Raw genomic sequence first — 13,769 nt, 5'->3', positions numbered from 1 at the left:
ATGAGGTCACATTTGCACTAAGTTGCCCAGGCCTGCGCTCAAGCAATCCTCCCACCTCTGCCTCCCAAGTCGCTGGGACTACAGGTGTGTGCCATTAAAGAAACACAGTAGTTGACTGCAATTATTATACACTGTCAATACTTTTTTTTTTTTTTTTTCAAGAGATGAGGTCACATTTGCACTAAGTTGCCCAGGCCTGCGCTCAAGCAATCCTCCCACCTCTGCCTCCCAAGTCGCTGGGACTACAGGTGTGTGCCATCGAATCCAGCTTTTGAGGTTTTAATTTTTATAAGTCATATTTATTACACTTGTAATAGGACAACAAAAAAATACCTTTTTTGTAAGAAAAAATGCTTTCTGTAGAGAAAATAAAGATTTTAAAAGCTTACCTTGTAGTCGTCTACTATAGATTTCTACAATCCTAGAAAAGAAAGAATTGTTTAAGTTAATCATAAATTGTTTGAAGTGAAGTTGGTAAGACCTCCTCATAAGACAAAAAGGACTTTGTTGAAGTAACAGTGGGGTGCAGGCAGGAGACACAGCTTACGGGAAGAGGACAGAAAGACCCGAGTGTCGCAGGGAAACGCAGTCTAAAGGAGACCACCAAGCACCACAGAGTGGTCCTTCCTTCCATCCTCAGAGAGAAGTAATCAGTCTCCTAAGTGTAACTTTCACTTAGGAAAAACAGAGCTGAGTACCAAAATTTTAAAGCTCCCAAGTCATCAATTTTATGCCATGTCTCAAGTGTTCTAATTAAACATATTGTTTTATCAGAGCTTAAAATTCAAGTTAAAAATAAAAAGACCATTTGTTAATTAACAGCACACCATGGTCAACTACTACATCAACTAAACTGATTAGGGTAATCAGGTTAGAGCTGATTAGACTTCTTCAGACAGCTCTTCATGAGACAGGTTTATGTAAGTACTTAGTATGATTAACCCCCCAAAAATAAAAGCCTCCTGATCTTAGCTTAGAACACAATCTGTCAACTGATGAATTTTTGCCTTTCAACATCTCTCTATTTATGAAATGTAAAGATGGCCATGGGACTTACCCATCTGAGGATGACAATTCATGCTGAGGGCCTTTTCTTTAAAATGTGGCCTTTTAGTCATGAATTTGGACTCAATCTAAGGATCATCTCCCCTAGGAGGCATTTTAGGGCTGTTCCCCTCACTATGCCCCTCAGATAGAACTGGGAACTGGCTCCTTTTTACCCAATAATGTCAGAAACAGACAGGCATGCCCCCCTGTCTACCACTCAACCAACAGCACCCTGAAGGCAGGAGCCATCCTAATTCTCCTTTGTGTCCCCAGTAGGTATATGATATTGAAGGGATATAACTATATTATTTCATTTTGAATGAAAACCTGAGAAAGGATGGTTTTTCAAGCTCCTAGATGGGAGCTCTGTCATATTTCTTACTAGCTCAAATTTCTGTATCTATTACTTCTGATAGTTTTTCTGGTGATTAATCTGTTACAGAAGTAGGAGATGCCATTGATTTAGAAGTTAGTAATGTCTTCCTTCTCATATTCATCATTTCTTTTTCTTGAGTAGAATTTCGGGTACAGCATTAGATAATAGTGGTCATATCGGGCATCCATGTTTTGCTTTAATATTTCACCATCACCCACGGTGCCTGCCTGCTTCTGGCAGACAGCTGTTCTCATTCCAGGAGGACCACTCATGCGATTTTTAATGCCTGCCTACTATGTACATGGTTATGTGGCGAACATGCTCCCTGTGCTCAGAGAGCTTATAATTTATTCCTAGTTTATGAGTTTTCTTTTTCAAGTAAAGAGTAGTTGTTGAACTTATGTCTTTTGAGCATTTCATATAGCTTCCCTGAATAAAAAAAAAGTATTTTGCTCTCATTCTTGAAAGATAATTTGTTGAGAGGTATTTCTTGGGAACAGAATTTTGGTTTTACACTGATCTGACTTTCAATACTGCCATAGGCAAAGCAGTTGTCAGTCTAACTGCTGTCACCTTGTAGGTAGTCAATCGATGTTTTTCTCTGTGGCTGCTTTATGTTAACTTGTATTTTAAAAGCGTACTCTACAATTTACTATGTTGTGTTACATAGACATTTAATTTTATTTGACTTATTTGGGATTTATTTGGCTTCCTGAATCTGAAGACTGATATTTTGCATGTGTTCTGGAAACTTTTTCAGCCAATGTCTTCTCTAATATTGCATCTACCACAGTGCCTCTGTTATCTCCAGGAATTGCAATTAAGGGCATATTTTACCTTCCCACTCTTCCATGTTTCTTAAATTCTCATTCATATTCTCCACCTGCCTTTGTGTTGCATTCTTCACAGTATCTTCAGACCTTTCTTCCCATTCACCACATTTTCAGCTGTGCCTCATCTATGTAAATGAGCATATTGGGCTTCAGTTTCATTTATCACTTTTCTTTTTATTTCTAGAAGTTACATTTGGTCCTTTTTCCAATCTGCCTGGCTAATTCCGAAAGTTTCTTATTCCTTTGTCAAACTTTCCATACTCTTATTTTTTAATAAACAGTAAGTCCTCACTTAGTGTTGTCAGTAAGTTCTTGGAAACTGTGACTTTAAGCGAAAGGACGTGTAATGAAACCAATTTTACCCTAGGCTAATTGATACAAACGAGTTAAGTTCCTACAGCATGTTTCTGGTCACAAAAACATCACCAAACTTCTAAATAAAGACCAAAACACCTCTAACATTAAACACTGAAATAAATGCAAGCTATACATCATTTAAGAAAGATTAATACAAATAAGTCATCCAGTCCAGGGTTTCGGGTGGCTGGACACTCTCCCAGCAGCTATGGGTACAAGGCAGAACACAGCCCCGGACGGGGACACTATTCTGTCTCGGGGCGCACTCACACACACCCACACTCAGACTGGGACCACGTAGACGTGCCAGTTCACCTAACGTGCACATCTTTGGGATGTGGAAGGAATCCAGAGTACCCAGAGAAAACCCACGCAGACATGGGGAGAATGTGCAAACTCCACACGGACAGTGGCCCTGGCTGGGAAGTGATTTTTTTCCTAGAATGTTATAATGAAACGATGTTGAACAAAACAACTTTACTCCAGAACCCGCTGTACGTTATTTTGCTTATTTTCTTTTACTTTTGGTGAACTCATGCTTCTTGGAAATTCATTTGTGGGAATTCTTTGAAGCCTGGATAAACGTTCATCAGAGAACAAGCACTTGTTTCCGCTAGCTTCCTGGAAGGATACCCCTTTGGGGCCATTTTAAACTAAAATTATTGTTTTTTAAAGGCCACATAGGTAATGATAATTCTGACCCCAAACCTTGTGAATGTGTATATGAGTTATTTTTTCTTTCTCCTGCTCTTTCCAGAAGAGCTAGCAGGTAAGTCTGCGATTTGGGATGGGGATAGGGAGCACAGAGCCCAGATTTTGGCTCTAGTGCTAATTTCTATGGATTCTCACCAGAATGGCCTTATGTTTCCCCCACTGTGTGAAAAGCACAAATACATTATATCTTGGGATGCTGTGCCAGCAGGGATATTGTTACAATTTAGTTCATTACATTCAGAATCTGTAGCTGTCAATTTTAATCTAAACTATTCTTACATTCTCGGAGTAAACCTCCCTGGGTCATGTTGAAAATAGTACTTCTACTAGCCCATTAGAGTACAGTTTTTTTGACATTTAGCATTCTTATGACTACATTTAAAAGTGAAGTTAGTCTATAATTTTTTTAATGCTGGCTTTATCAGGCTTTGCTATCAGGAACAGGCAGCTTGATCAAATTAATTGCATAGTTTTACAGGTTTTTCTATGCTCTTGAATTATTTATATACAGGGAATTAATGGTTACTTGAAAATTAGAAAAAATGCCTATAAAATTGACTGGGTCCAGGTCCTTCCCCCCGACCCCAAAACATTAATTTGACTTCTTCTGATGATTATTAATGTATGTGGGTTTTCTAACTCTTGGTACATTCCCTTCTCTCCCCATGTTTTTTTTTAAAAAACTCATTCACAAAGATTCTTTACGTTTTTAAAGCATATTTTTAGTTACATATTCTGTCATTCCTAGATATCAGTTAGATTTTTCCCAGCAATCTATGATATAACATTTCTAACTTTTGGATTTCTTATTTCTATTATTTTGGTTTTTCTAAATTATTCTATAATAAAGAACTTGAACTTTATCTTAAAAGCCATGGGGAGCCATAGAAGGAACAGCATGATTAAATTCATACCCTGGAAAGAACATCCCAGCAGCATCTGAGAGCAGATTTAAGGACCCTAAGAGATTAGAGGCAGGGAGGAGTCAAGAGCTTAACACACAGTCCAGGAAGAAGATAAGAAAGGCCCAGCGGACAGTGGCGGGCAGCAAGGGCAGCGAGGCGGCAGCATGGGAACAGGAAACAGGCAGGAATAGGGTGACCTGGGCAGTGAGCACACACAGCGGGGGATGGGTTCCTCCTCACGCAGGGCCCCAAAATGCATTCCAGATGGAGCAAAGATTTAAATATGAAAACATGGTCATACAAATTCCAAAAAAAAAAAAAACCCAAAACAAGTTTATAACTACAGAGTAGTTTTACTACTACTTCTTTATGGAAAAATAATACAATAACACAAATTCAAAAGACAAACCACTTTAACATTCAAAGAGCTTGGGCAAATCAGGAATAAAAAGGTAAGCTACCCAGTGGAAAAATTAGCACCAGAGCTAAAAACAGGAAGTTTCTGAAAAGATTCAACCTGGCCCTATTAAAGAAATGAAAATTAAAACAATAGATACCATTTTTCACTTATCAATTTGGCAAAGATTTAAAAGTGTGATGAAACCTACTGTTGACAAAAGTGTATAGAAACACACACCCTTTACCTATTATTAGAGTATAAATTGGAGTGGTCTTTTTAGAGAGCAATTTGGTAATATCAAAAATTCAGCTCCCTTTAACCCAGCAAGTTCTACTCTAGTAATTTATCTTACAGGTAGATTCAAAGCATAAAAAGATGATATATAAAAATTTGCTCACCAAGGCACTTTTCTCCTTTTTTGACAATAGTCTCAAACTACAAACTATACTTATCTACATCGAACACTGGTTGAATGAATTATGTTAATCTGAGAAATACTAGATAGCCATTAAAAGGAACTTGAACTCTTGAGACTAAAAGATGTCCAAGAAACTTCAAGGTATTTTACATTAAAAAAAAAAAAAGTTGTAGTAGAGAATATAAGTATGATCTTATGTGTGTGTTTGCATAGAACATAGAAATTCTCCAGAAGGATAGTGAAAGAAATCTCTAGTTTTAACTCTAGGGAATGGAAATAGGAAAGAAAAGCTTTCACTTCATTCAATCACTTGTTTTTGGGTTTTTTGTTTTGTTTTTTCTGGTGTTTTTTGTTTTGTTTTGTTTTGTTTTGAGACAGGGTCTGGCTCTGTTGTCCTGGGCTAGAGTGCAGTAGCACTGCAATCTGAAACTTCTGGGCTCGAGCCATCTGCCTGTCTCAGCCTCCTGAGTAGCTGGGACTACAAGCGTGTGCCACCATGCCCGGCTAATTTTTTTTAAATTTTTTGTAGAGACAGGGTCTCACCATATTGCTCAGGCCGGTCTCGAAATCCTGTGCTCAAGCAATCCTACCACCTCAGCCTCCCAAAGTGTCAGGATTACAGATGTAAGCCACTGTGCCTGGCCACCCATTTGTACTTAAGTTTAACTGGTAAGTATATTACTTTTATACTAAAGGAAAAAAGAACACTCCCTCTGTACTCGAACGCCCAGCCTACCTTTTAACCACCTCCCAGTCACCCTTGCCTAAGTCAATCTGGCCCATCCCCTGGAACTCTCTTATTTGCCTTTGCTCATGCATTAACTATACGTAGAGGCGTTTCTCCCCCATTTAGAATTCTGCTTCTCCCTCCACCTTTGGGTCTCTCCAAGCCTGCCTGGCCATAGCCATTGTGGCTCCTCTGAACTTGGAAGTCCAAAGCAGGCATTTCTCTAGCACCTGCTGCCTCAGACTGTGTGTCCCCTGGGGGTGGTTGCTGTGTCCTGCTTCTCTCCAGCCGCTATAGTAGCTGGCATAGTGCCCTTTCCCAGTAGCTGCTCAATAAAGAGATCAACCATGGCTGCCCCAAGACGCCACAACGCTAAGATTTAATTATATTCACTCAATTATTCTAAGGCAAGAAAATGAACATGTTCGTGGTTTTTCAGCAACAAAAGGAATTTCTATTCAAACTAACTTTATTCTAGAATTCTACTAGAGTTGAACCAGATCAACTCACTTCTGGCATTTTCTTGTTACTTAAGGCTTTACTGTTTGATATTTGACTTCACTGGCACCGAAAGGTCATTCATTTAAAGGCAAGCATATAACAAACTTCGCACAAGATTAAAATGAGCAGTGAAGTTTTGCTAAGACATTCAGCTTTCCTTATTTCTCTTCGTTCCCTAAATACCCTTACTTCTTATAAGGAATAAACAGTTGCATAAAATCTTAGTCTTCTTTCTATTCTATTTAATAGACCCTTTATTCAAATTTTTTACAAAATATCTAGAAGTAACATACACTCGGCTCTTTGGCTTAGTGTTATGTTTTATTCTTAAATTTTAATCCTATTAGTATAAGAACAAATTCCCATGCTAATAATCAACTCCTTTGTATTGTTTCATAAAAGCTTAATTATTTGAGATCTTTTCCTTTCACCAGGAAATAACCAAGATTCTTTCCTTCTACCAACAAGTTACCATTTATTCCATGATCTTACTGAGTCACTCTAGGGGCCATCTCCCATAAAGTGCTAATCACGGTCAACACAGTGTGATCTTCTAGAGAATGTTTACATTAAGACCAAGGCCTAACATGATCTACCAAGCTTTTTTATAATATGAAAACTATCCACCTTTCACATATGGACAGTCTGTTACAGGCCCTAGAGTTGCCAGAATTTCTAAATGGGAAAGGTGTAGGGTTGGCAATCTTGCTGGAAGGAAGGGCACCAGGGGACTGGAGCTACATACGGCTATGTCTGCACAGCAGGCACACTGATTTTACTCAGACTGTATGTTATCAAACAGTGAGAATAACTACTTTTAGTAAAGATGCTTTTATTCACAGTTGACATGAAACTGGCTTTACTTATTATTTGGGAATAAGTTACTGGGGAGGGAGTTGCTAATAAAAATTACATTAACAGTAATTACTCCAATCACCATCACTACCCTTTCTCAGCCACTTTTTGGCACTGCTGCCAGAGACAGATCACTGCAGGAAGCCACGATGTTCCTGCACTTGTGTTAAGAGGCTTACTGGGCCTCTTGAGATGGCTCAAGTCTGTAATCCTAGCACTTTGGGAGGCCGAGGTGGGAGGATTGCTTGAGGTCAGGAGTTAGAGACCAGCCTGAGCAAAAGTGAAATGCTGTCTCTACAAAAAATAGGAAAATTAGCCACGTGTGGTGGTGCACGCCTGTAGTCCCAGCTCCTCTGGAGGCTGAGGCTGAGGCAGGAGGATCACTTCTTGAGCCCAGGTGGAAGTTGCCGTGAGCTAGGCTGATGCACTCTAGCTGGCACGACAAAGCGAGACTCTGTCTTGTGGGGTGGGGGAGAACTTTACTGCAGTGAAGCAATTAGAGCTATATTCTTTCATGGTGCCACATAGCCCTGTCTGGCAGCAAGGCTGTTGTGCAGGAATGAGGTCAGAGACTGGGGGAAGTTAAATTTCTCTCTTCTACCCACTTTCTCCTCAATCCCTACAGGAAATAAATGAGAAAATGGGAGTGAAATCAAAGTAAAAGGAACAGCTGTGGAGGGCAGCTGTCAGATTGCTGGGGTGGTTTTTACAGATTCCAACACAGAACTGAAAAAGACTGGGATCCCCATTTCAGAACTGTGGTGAATCCCAGTGCCTAAGTAGAGAAGGAGCAAAACACAGAGCCATAGAATAGTCAATTGGTTGCAGAGAATCATGTCTTCCGATTGTGATACGGTCACTATAACCTCAATCAAGTTATTCAAACTTAGCGTGGTTATTTTCTTAAAAAGGAGGGGAGACGCTCACTGTATGTTCCTCACCTTCCCCTTCATTTATTCTTAACTCTCTCGACACACACACGCATGCGCATACACACACCCTTCCCTCCCCTTGTATTTCCCGTCACCCAAAATACACTAACTCTATACAATGAAATTACAACAAAAAAGGATATTTAAGGACAATAAAATATTGCTGGCTGGAGTCTACCAGAGATACTGGAACACAAACCCTCACGTTGACTTCCGATTAAACATAGATGCCCATGCATGCATATCACCTCTCCTTGCTAAAACTCAAATAAAAATGGGAGCAAAGGAATTTTTTTTCAAAGGCATGAACCCACCGGATAAAGAATGGAAAAGAAGAGTATAGCAGGAAAGAGAGAAATAAGAGAGAGAAGAGTGAGCGTTGTCTTAGAACACAGCTGAGCAAAGCCACAAAGGCACAGGCTTATGTTTGCAGAGGCAAAGAACCTAGATGTGAACTGACTGGCCGCCTCACTGAAGAGATGCCTGGAGGCACCCAGGCATGGAGGGAGGCAGGATGGAGGCTGGGGGCCCCACATGGAGGTTTGATTAAAAGTCTGAAAACAGTGCTGTGCAGTTAGACCCCTGCCCACGCTTCTTCTCCCACCCCTCACTGTTAGCTAAAGCCCCTTTCAAGGACAGGGCTGCACTGAAGGTTCTCTCCAGTCAAGGCTGTGGCAGTAGGAGGGGTGGGATGTGGCGGACAGGCAGGTGATGGGAGATGAGAAGGCAGCGGTATCTGTGTTTCAGACCCTCTCAGTCTGTTAGCATCTCTGCAACTATAAATGTTCAGTTGCAGTGCGGCTTCCAACTTAGATCCATACTGGTGGAGAGAGAAAGCCTGATGCGACACACAGGGGCAGGTCCTGTAAACCTGTTTTCCTATTCACCACGCAGTCATACCTACCTCGCAAGTTTGCTGAGGCCAAGGACTTGCTTGTTAGGAAGATAACCGATATGGACCTTCAGAGAAGAGACAAAAACCATGAGCTAAGTGAAAATACAGTGCTTCTCTGTGACAAAGTAAGGAAACATGGGAAGAATATGGTGTTCTTACACGTAGTATGTCACAATGACAGTGTATCTTTAAAACATCTATTATAGAAGCTTTAAGACTTAGAAAATGAAGTATTTATATGAGTATTTTTTAAATTAATAAGTGTAGTAAATATATACATGTCTGTGTGTATATGAGTCTATTAATCAAATGAAAAATTTTAAGTATGGTCATTCTAGGACCCTCACGTGTACCCAAACCTGCACATGCTCAAGTCCAGCAGAACTCCCACATAGAAAAAGTCTGCCCTCCAGACACATGAGTTTCACATTCCACAAATAACTGTATTTTCGATTTGTGTTTGGTTAGAATAAAACCATGTATGAGTGGACCCCTGCAGTTCAAACCCATGTTGTTGAAGGGTCAACTGTACAGCCCTGATATTTCCCTGTGAAGTTAACTCTTGACACAAATCTGAAAGTCTTTCCTCTAAGGAGGGGAAACATTCTCAAGCAAAGGCAAATGATCTTGCAGCCACATTAAAATGTATGCAGGAAAGCCTCCTTTAAATGGCAGAAACTGTAAATACAAATATTGCCATTCCACGAATCACAGCAGCTTTAAGAATCCCCCCGCGGAGCCCTGTAGCACAGAAGGTCTCTGTGCCCTTTTGTGTTCCATCTTCCTGGCAGGAGAAAAGGGGCACAGCTACCACTGTGGCTGGGCAAGAACCAACACCCTAAGAACCAAGTTCTTACAAGACCTACTATAAGGCAAAGCCATTTCTTTCCTCTTCAAAGGTACCAACTAATATCTAATATGTAAATGTAACCTCTTTTTGAGCCAAGTATTAAATATGAGAACACATTAGTTCTCTAAAAAGGCTAATAGAGTAAATGGTCATTTGTAGGCCATCAATTAACCTAATATAAAATTAGAGACTCATCTGTATCATGATTTGCCAATATTATTTCATTTGCTCATCTTTTACTGTACACTTGTAAAATTGATCTATGTTAGTACTTAGTGATTTTTTTCCCCATCAATTAGTGCTATGCTTTAGGAGTTGAGAATTCCATCTCATTGACTTTCTGTTTGGCAGGAGGAGAAAGTAAAGTAGCACCTGAATGTTGGATATTTCAAAGAACAATTAGAGTTAAAACTTTCCCATAGAGCCAAGGTCTTCTGTACCTCTTGAAATTTTGTATACTTATATGCAGAACTAGAATTTGTTTATTGTTTATACTATTTTTGGTCTTCCTTAAGATCCTAAGTCATTTAAATGTTCACTTTAGAAAATCATCACTAAATAATATATTTTAAAAACAAAATTAGCAAGAACACAAACACAGAGATAATCATAGCAGAAGGTAACAGGATACAACGGTCAGAGGCTGAGTATAGGATCAGTGCCTGGGTGTGGCCCCAGCTGGGCCACTAACACTCTACGTCCTCTTAGACAGATCATAGGCTTTTTGGGTGTAATTTTCTCACCTACAATAAAAGACAGAGATGAGTGCAAAGGTTCCCTCCTTATTAATTTTGGGATTGCCAGACACTGCGTGCCTCTTGATGTGATATAATAGGAAATCTTCAGCACTCCATAAACTACTTTTGTCAGAAATGTTTAGCCTTAATCTTATAAAGCTTTAGGTCTAATCTAGTTTATAGGAAATCCAGAGGTTGAATGGAACAAATCCAAAAGGTGGGCTACTCCACAGAACAACCGGCCTAGTCCCTTCAAGAAGATAATGTTATGACGGGGGTTAGGAGAGACTGTTTTAGAAGAAAAGACACTTAAAAGTCAGAACCAAATGCAATGCAAATACAAATGTGTGACTCTTAATTGGATTCCTGTTTAAACTAACCTACAGCAAAACATTTGAGACAACTGGAGAAATTTAAATGAGTTATTAGATGCTATTTAAGAATTACTGTTAATTTTGTTTGTGGCAGTGCTACTGTGGATAAGAAAATATTTTAGAGATGCATATTAATTGCTAGTGTGTGGAAGAAAATATTTTAGAGAGGCTGGGTGTGGTGGCTCATCCCTGTAATCCCAGCACTTTGTGGAGGCCAAGGTGGGAGGATCGCTTGAGACAGGAGTTTGAAACCAGCCTGGGCAACAAGCGATACCCCCTAGGCATCTCTGCAAAAAAATAAAAAATCAGCCAGGCATAATGGCATCCACCTACTGTAGTCCCAGCTACTCTGGAGGCTCAGGCAGAAGGATAACTTGAGCCCAGCCTGGGCAACAGAGCAAGACCCTGTCTCTAAAAGTAAAACACATATATTTTTAAATATATATATAGCTTTAAATATTATGTATATTTTAGAGATGCATATTAATAATTAGTGATGAGTTACGCTGTCTGTAATATACTTTTTCAACATGTTGAAGGATTTATTGCTAACCTATTAGATGCGGTAATCAAACTGAGGTTATGTCTCTAAAAATTTTTTTTTATCTTTTAGAGAGACATACTGGAAGAAATAATATGTTTGAGATTTGCTTCAAAATAGTCCAGTGGGGACTTATATATACCCAGATTGGTCCTATACAGGTAACTGTTGAATCTGGTTAATGGGAACATGGAATTTTATTGCACTAGTCTTTCTATTAGGTTTGAAATTTTCCAAAAAAGAAATATGAAAATTTCCATAATAAAAAGTTAAAAAAAAAAAGAGAGAGATAGAAAGAGTGATACTACTACACAAACAACAGAATACTAAACTTAAAACTAAAAGTGCCAAGTGTTGGCAAGGATGTGAAACAACTAAAACTCTCATATACTGTTGGGAGCAAAAATTGGTGCATCCACTTTGGGAAACTATAGGTCAGTATCTAGTACTGGTAAGTTGAACATGAGTATACCCTATGATCCTGCAATTCTACTCCTTGATACACTTTAATAGAAATGCATGCATATGTGCACCAAAAAATGTTGATAGCAGTATTGTAATAGCAAAAAAAAAAAAAAAAAGGGCAACAAAACAAATGTCAACCAATAGCAGAACAGATAAACAAACTGTGGTATGTTTGTATAGTGGAACAATGTATAACAATGAAAATAAACGAACTACAATAACAGGTAATAACATCAATTAATCTTGCCATGTGGAACAAAAGAACCCAGACATAGAAGAGTACATGCTGTACTTTCCACTTACATAGGCTTTAAAAACAAGCAAAACTAATCTATAGTGTTAGAAATTGATATATTTATTACCTGTGGGGACAAGGGATGGGATTAGACTTAAGAAGGGACATGAGGTGAGCTCCAGGATGCTAATCATATTCTATTCTTGATCTGTGGGGTGGTAAGGAATACCCTTAGGTCTTGTGCATTTTTCTGTTTTACTTCTTTAAAAAAGTGAAAAAATAAAATACTTAAAAAAAATGAAGCAAATGTGAACACATTTTCTGTAAGTCTTCTGTTAAAAATTATTAATAAAAAGTCAAAATAAAATAAAATTATGATGGGGTTGGGGGAACAAGACAACTCTTTGTCCTAAACCTACATGTTATCAAAGGTATGTTAACTACAAAAATCTAGATAATTGTACTATATAGTTTGCATTAGATTCATTTTTCCTAATATAGAAAGGGTTGGAAACAAATCAAATCCACTAATACCATAACCTCTGTCACAAGAAATTCTGTAATCATTACTGTTCATGTCACACCCTACACACATACATATATCTTGGATCAAACATTATTCAGTCAAAATAAAGTGAATCTCTAGGTTGGGATGCTAAAAAATAAATAAAAAATAAAGGGCAAAGGTTTTCAGAGCGTATGGTAGCTACCTAAAAAGATAAATGCTACTTTAACCTCATTATTTTAACCTATTAACATGGCATTTAATATGAAAGGCTTGCCCTAAAGGCTTTTGGCTACTTTGTTTTTATTCTTTCAATTTCAAGTTATTAGATTAGTCAGGTTGATAAAGAGCAACCATGTATTTGTAATTGTAAATATTGGGATATTAGAAATTAATTAAATATAATTATTCTAATTTTAAAACTTACATTATGCTTTTTTAAATTAGTAGGAAACAAGAAAGAATATCTTACCTTTCCAACAAATGGAACTAGATGATGTTCACACATGGAAAACATATCTATGTCCTTCACAATCACCATCTCATCATGATCCTCATCAAATATAGCATCATTTAGGACATCTGAAATCAGAGGCTTGTTTTAGTAACATTTCCAATTTTATAGAAAGATACAAAGTAGAAAAGCTAACATGGGTAAATATGAATAGACAGTCAACATAAAAAAGAATGTTAATCCTACCTAAAATACTAAGAGAATACAAATTAAAACTAGTTATTTTTCTCTATCAAAGTAGCACAGTCTTTTTCTTTAAATAATATGTTTAAAATCCTTGATATAATGTTACATGAAAAATTCAGGATTACAAATATATACACAGGATGAGGGAGAAGGAGAGAGGGAGAAATTATGCCAAAATAAAACAGTGGCTATTTCTGGTGGTAGAAATGGATTACTTTCACTTTCTTCCTTACATTTGCTTATATTTAATATTTTCTCCATAATGGATATATAGAAAACTACAGCTAAGAGCCAGATCTAGATCATCTGAACCACGTCTAAGATGCATATTAATAGCTAGTGTGGGTAAGAAAATATTTTAGAGTGGCTGGGTGTGGTGACTCATGCCTATAATCCCAGCAC

The 13,769-nt window shown here is 38.2% G+C and overlaps 1 protein-coding gene across 2 annotated transcripts in view; it reads right to left on the bottom strand.

The window, feature by feature from the left end:
• Nucleotides 1–13,769, bottom strand: part of GCH1 (GTP cyclohydrolase 1) — a 57,878-nt gene that overhangs the window by 8,277 nt on the left and 35,832 nt on the right. For both annotated transcript variants that reach the window (XM_012663827.1, XM_012663828.1), the window contains exons 2-4: nt 13,140–13,249; nt 8,970–9,025; nt 390–421 (exon numbers count right to left, since the gene is read on the bottom strand). In XM_012663827.1, the coding sequence (XP_012519281.1) occupies nt 390–421; nt 8,970–9,025; nt 13,140–13,249 (198 nt within the window). The remainder of the gene's footprint in view (nt 1–389; nt 422–8,969; nt 9,026–13,139; nt 13,250–13,769) is intronic.

This window comes from Propithecus coquereli, unplaced genomic scaffold (assembly GCF_000956105.1).
Source record: "Propithecus coquereli isolate 6110/MARCELLA unplaced genomic scaffold, Pcoq_1.0 Scaffold83, whole genome shotgun sequence".
Taxonomy (NCBI): Eukaryota; Metazoa; Chordata; class Mammalia; order Primates; family Indriidae; genus Propithecus; species Propithecus coquereli.
Note: the sequence above shows the minus strand (reverse complement) of the source record. Positions and strands in the feature narration are given on the sequence as shown.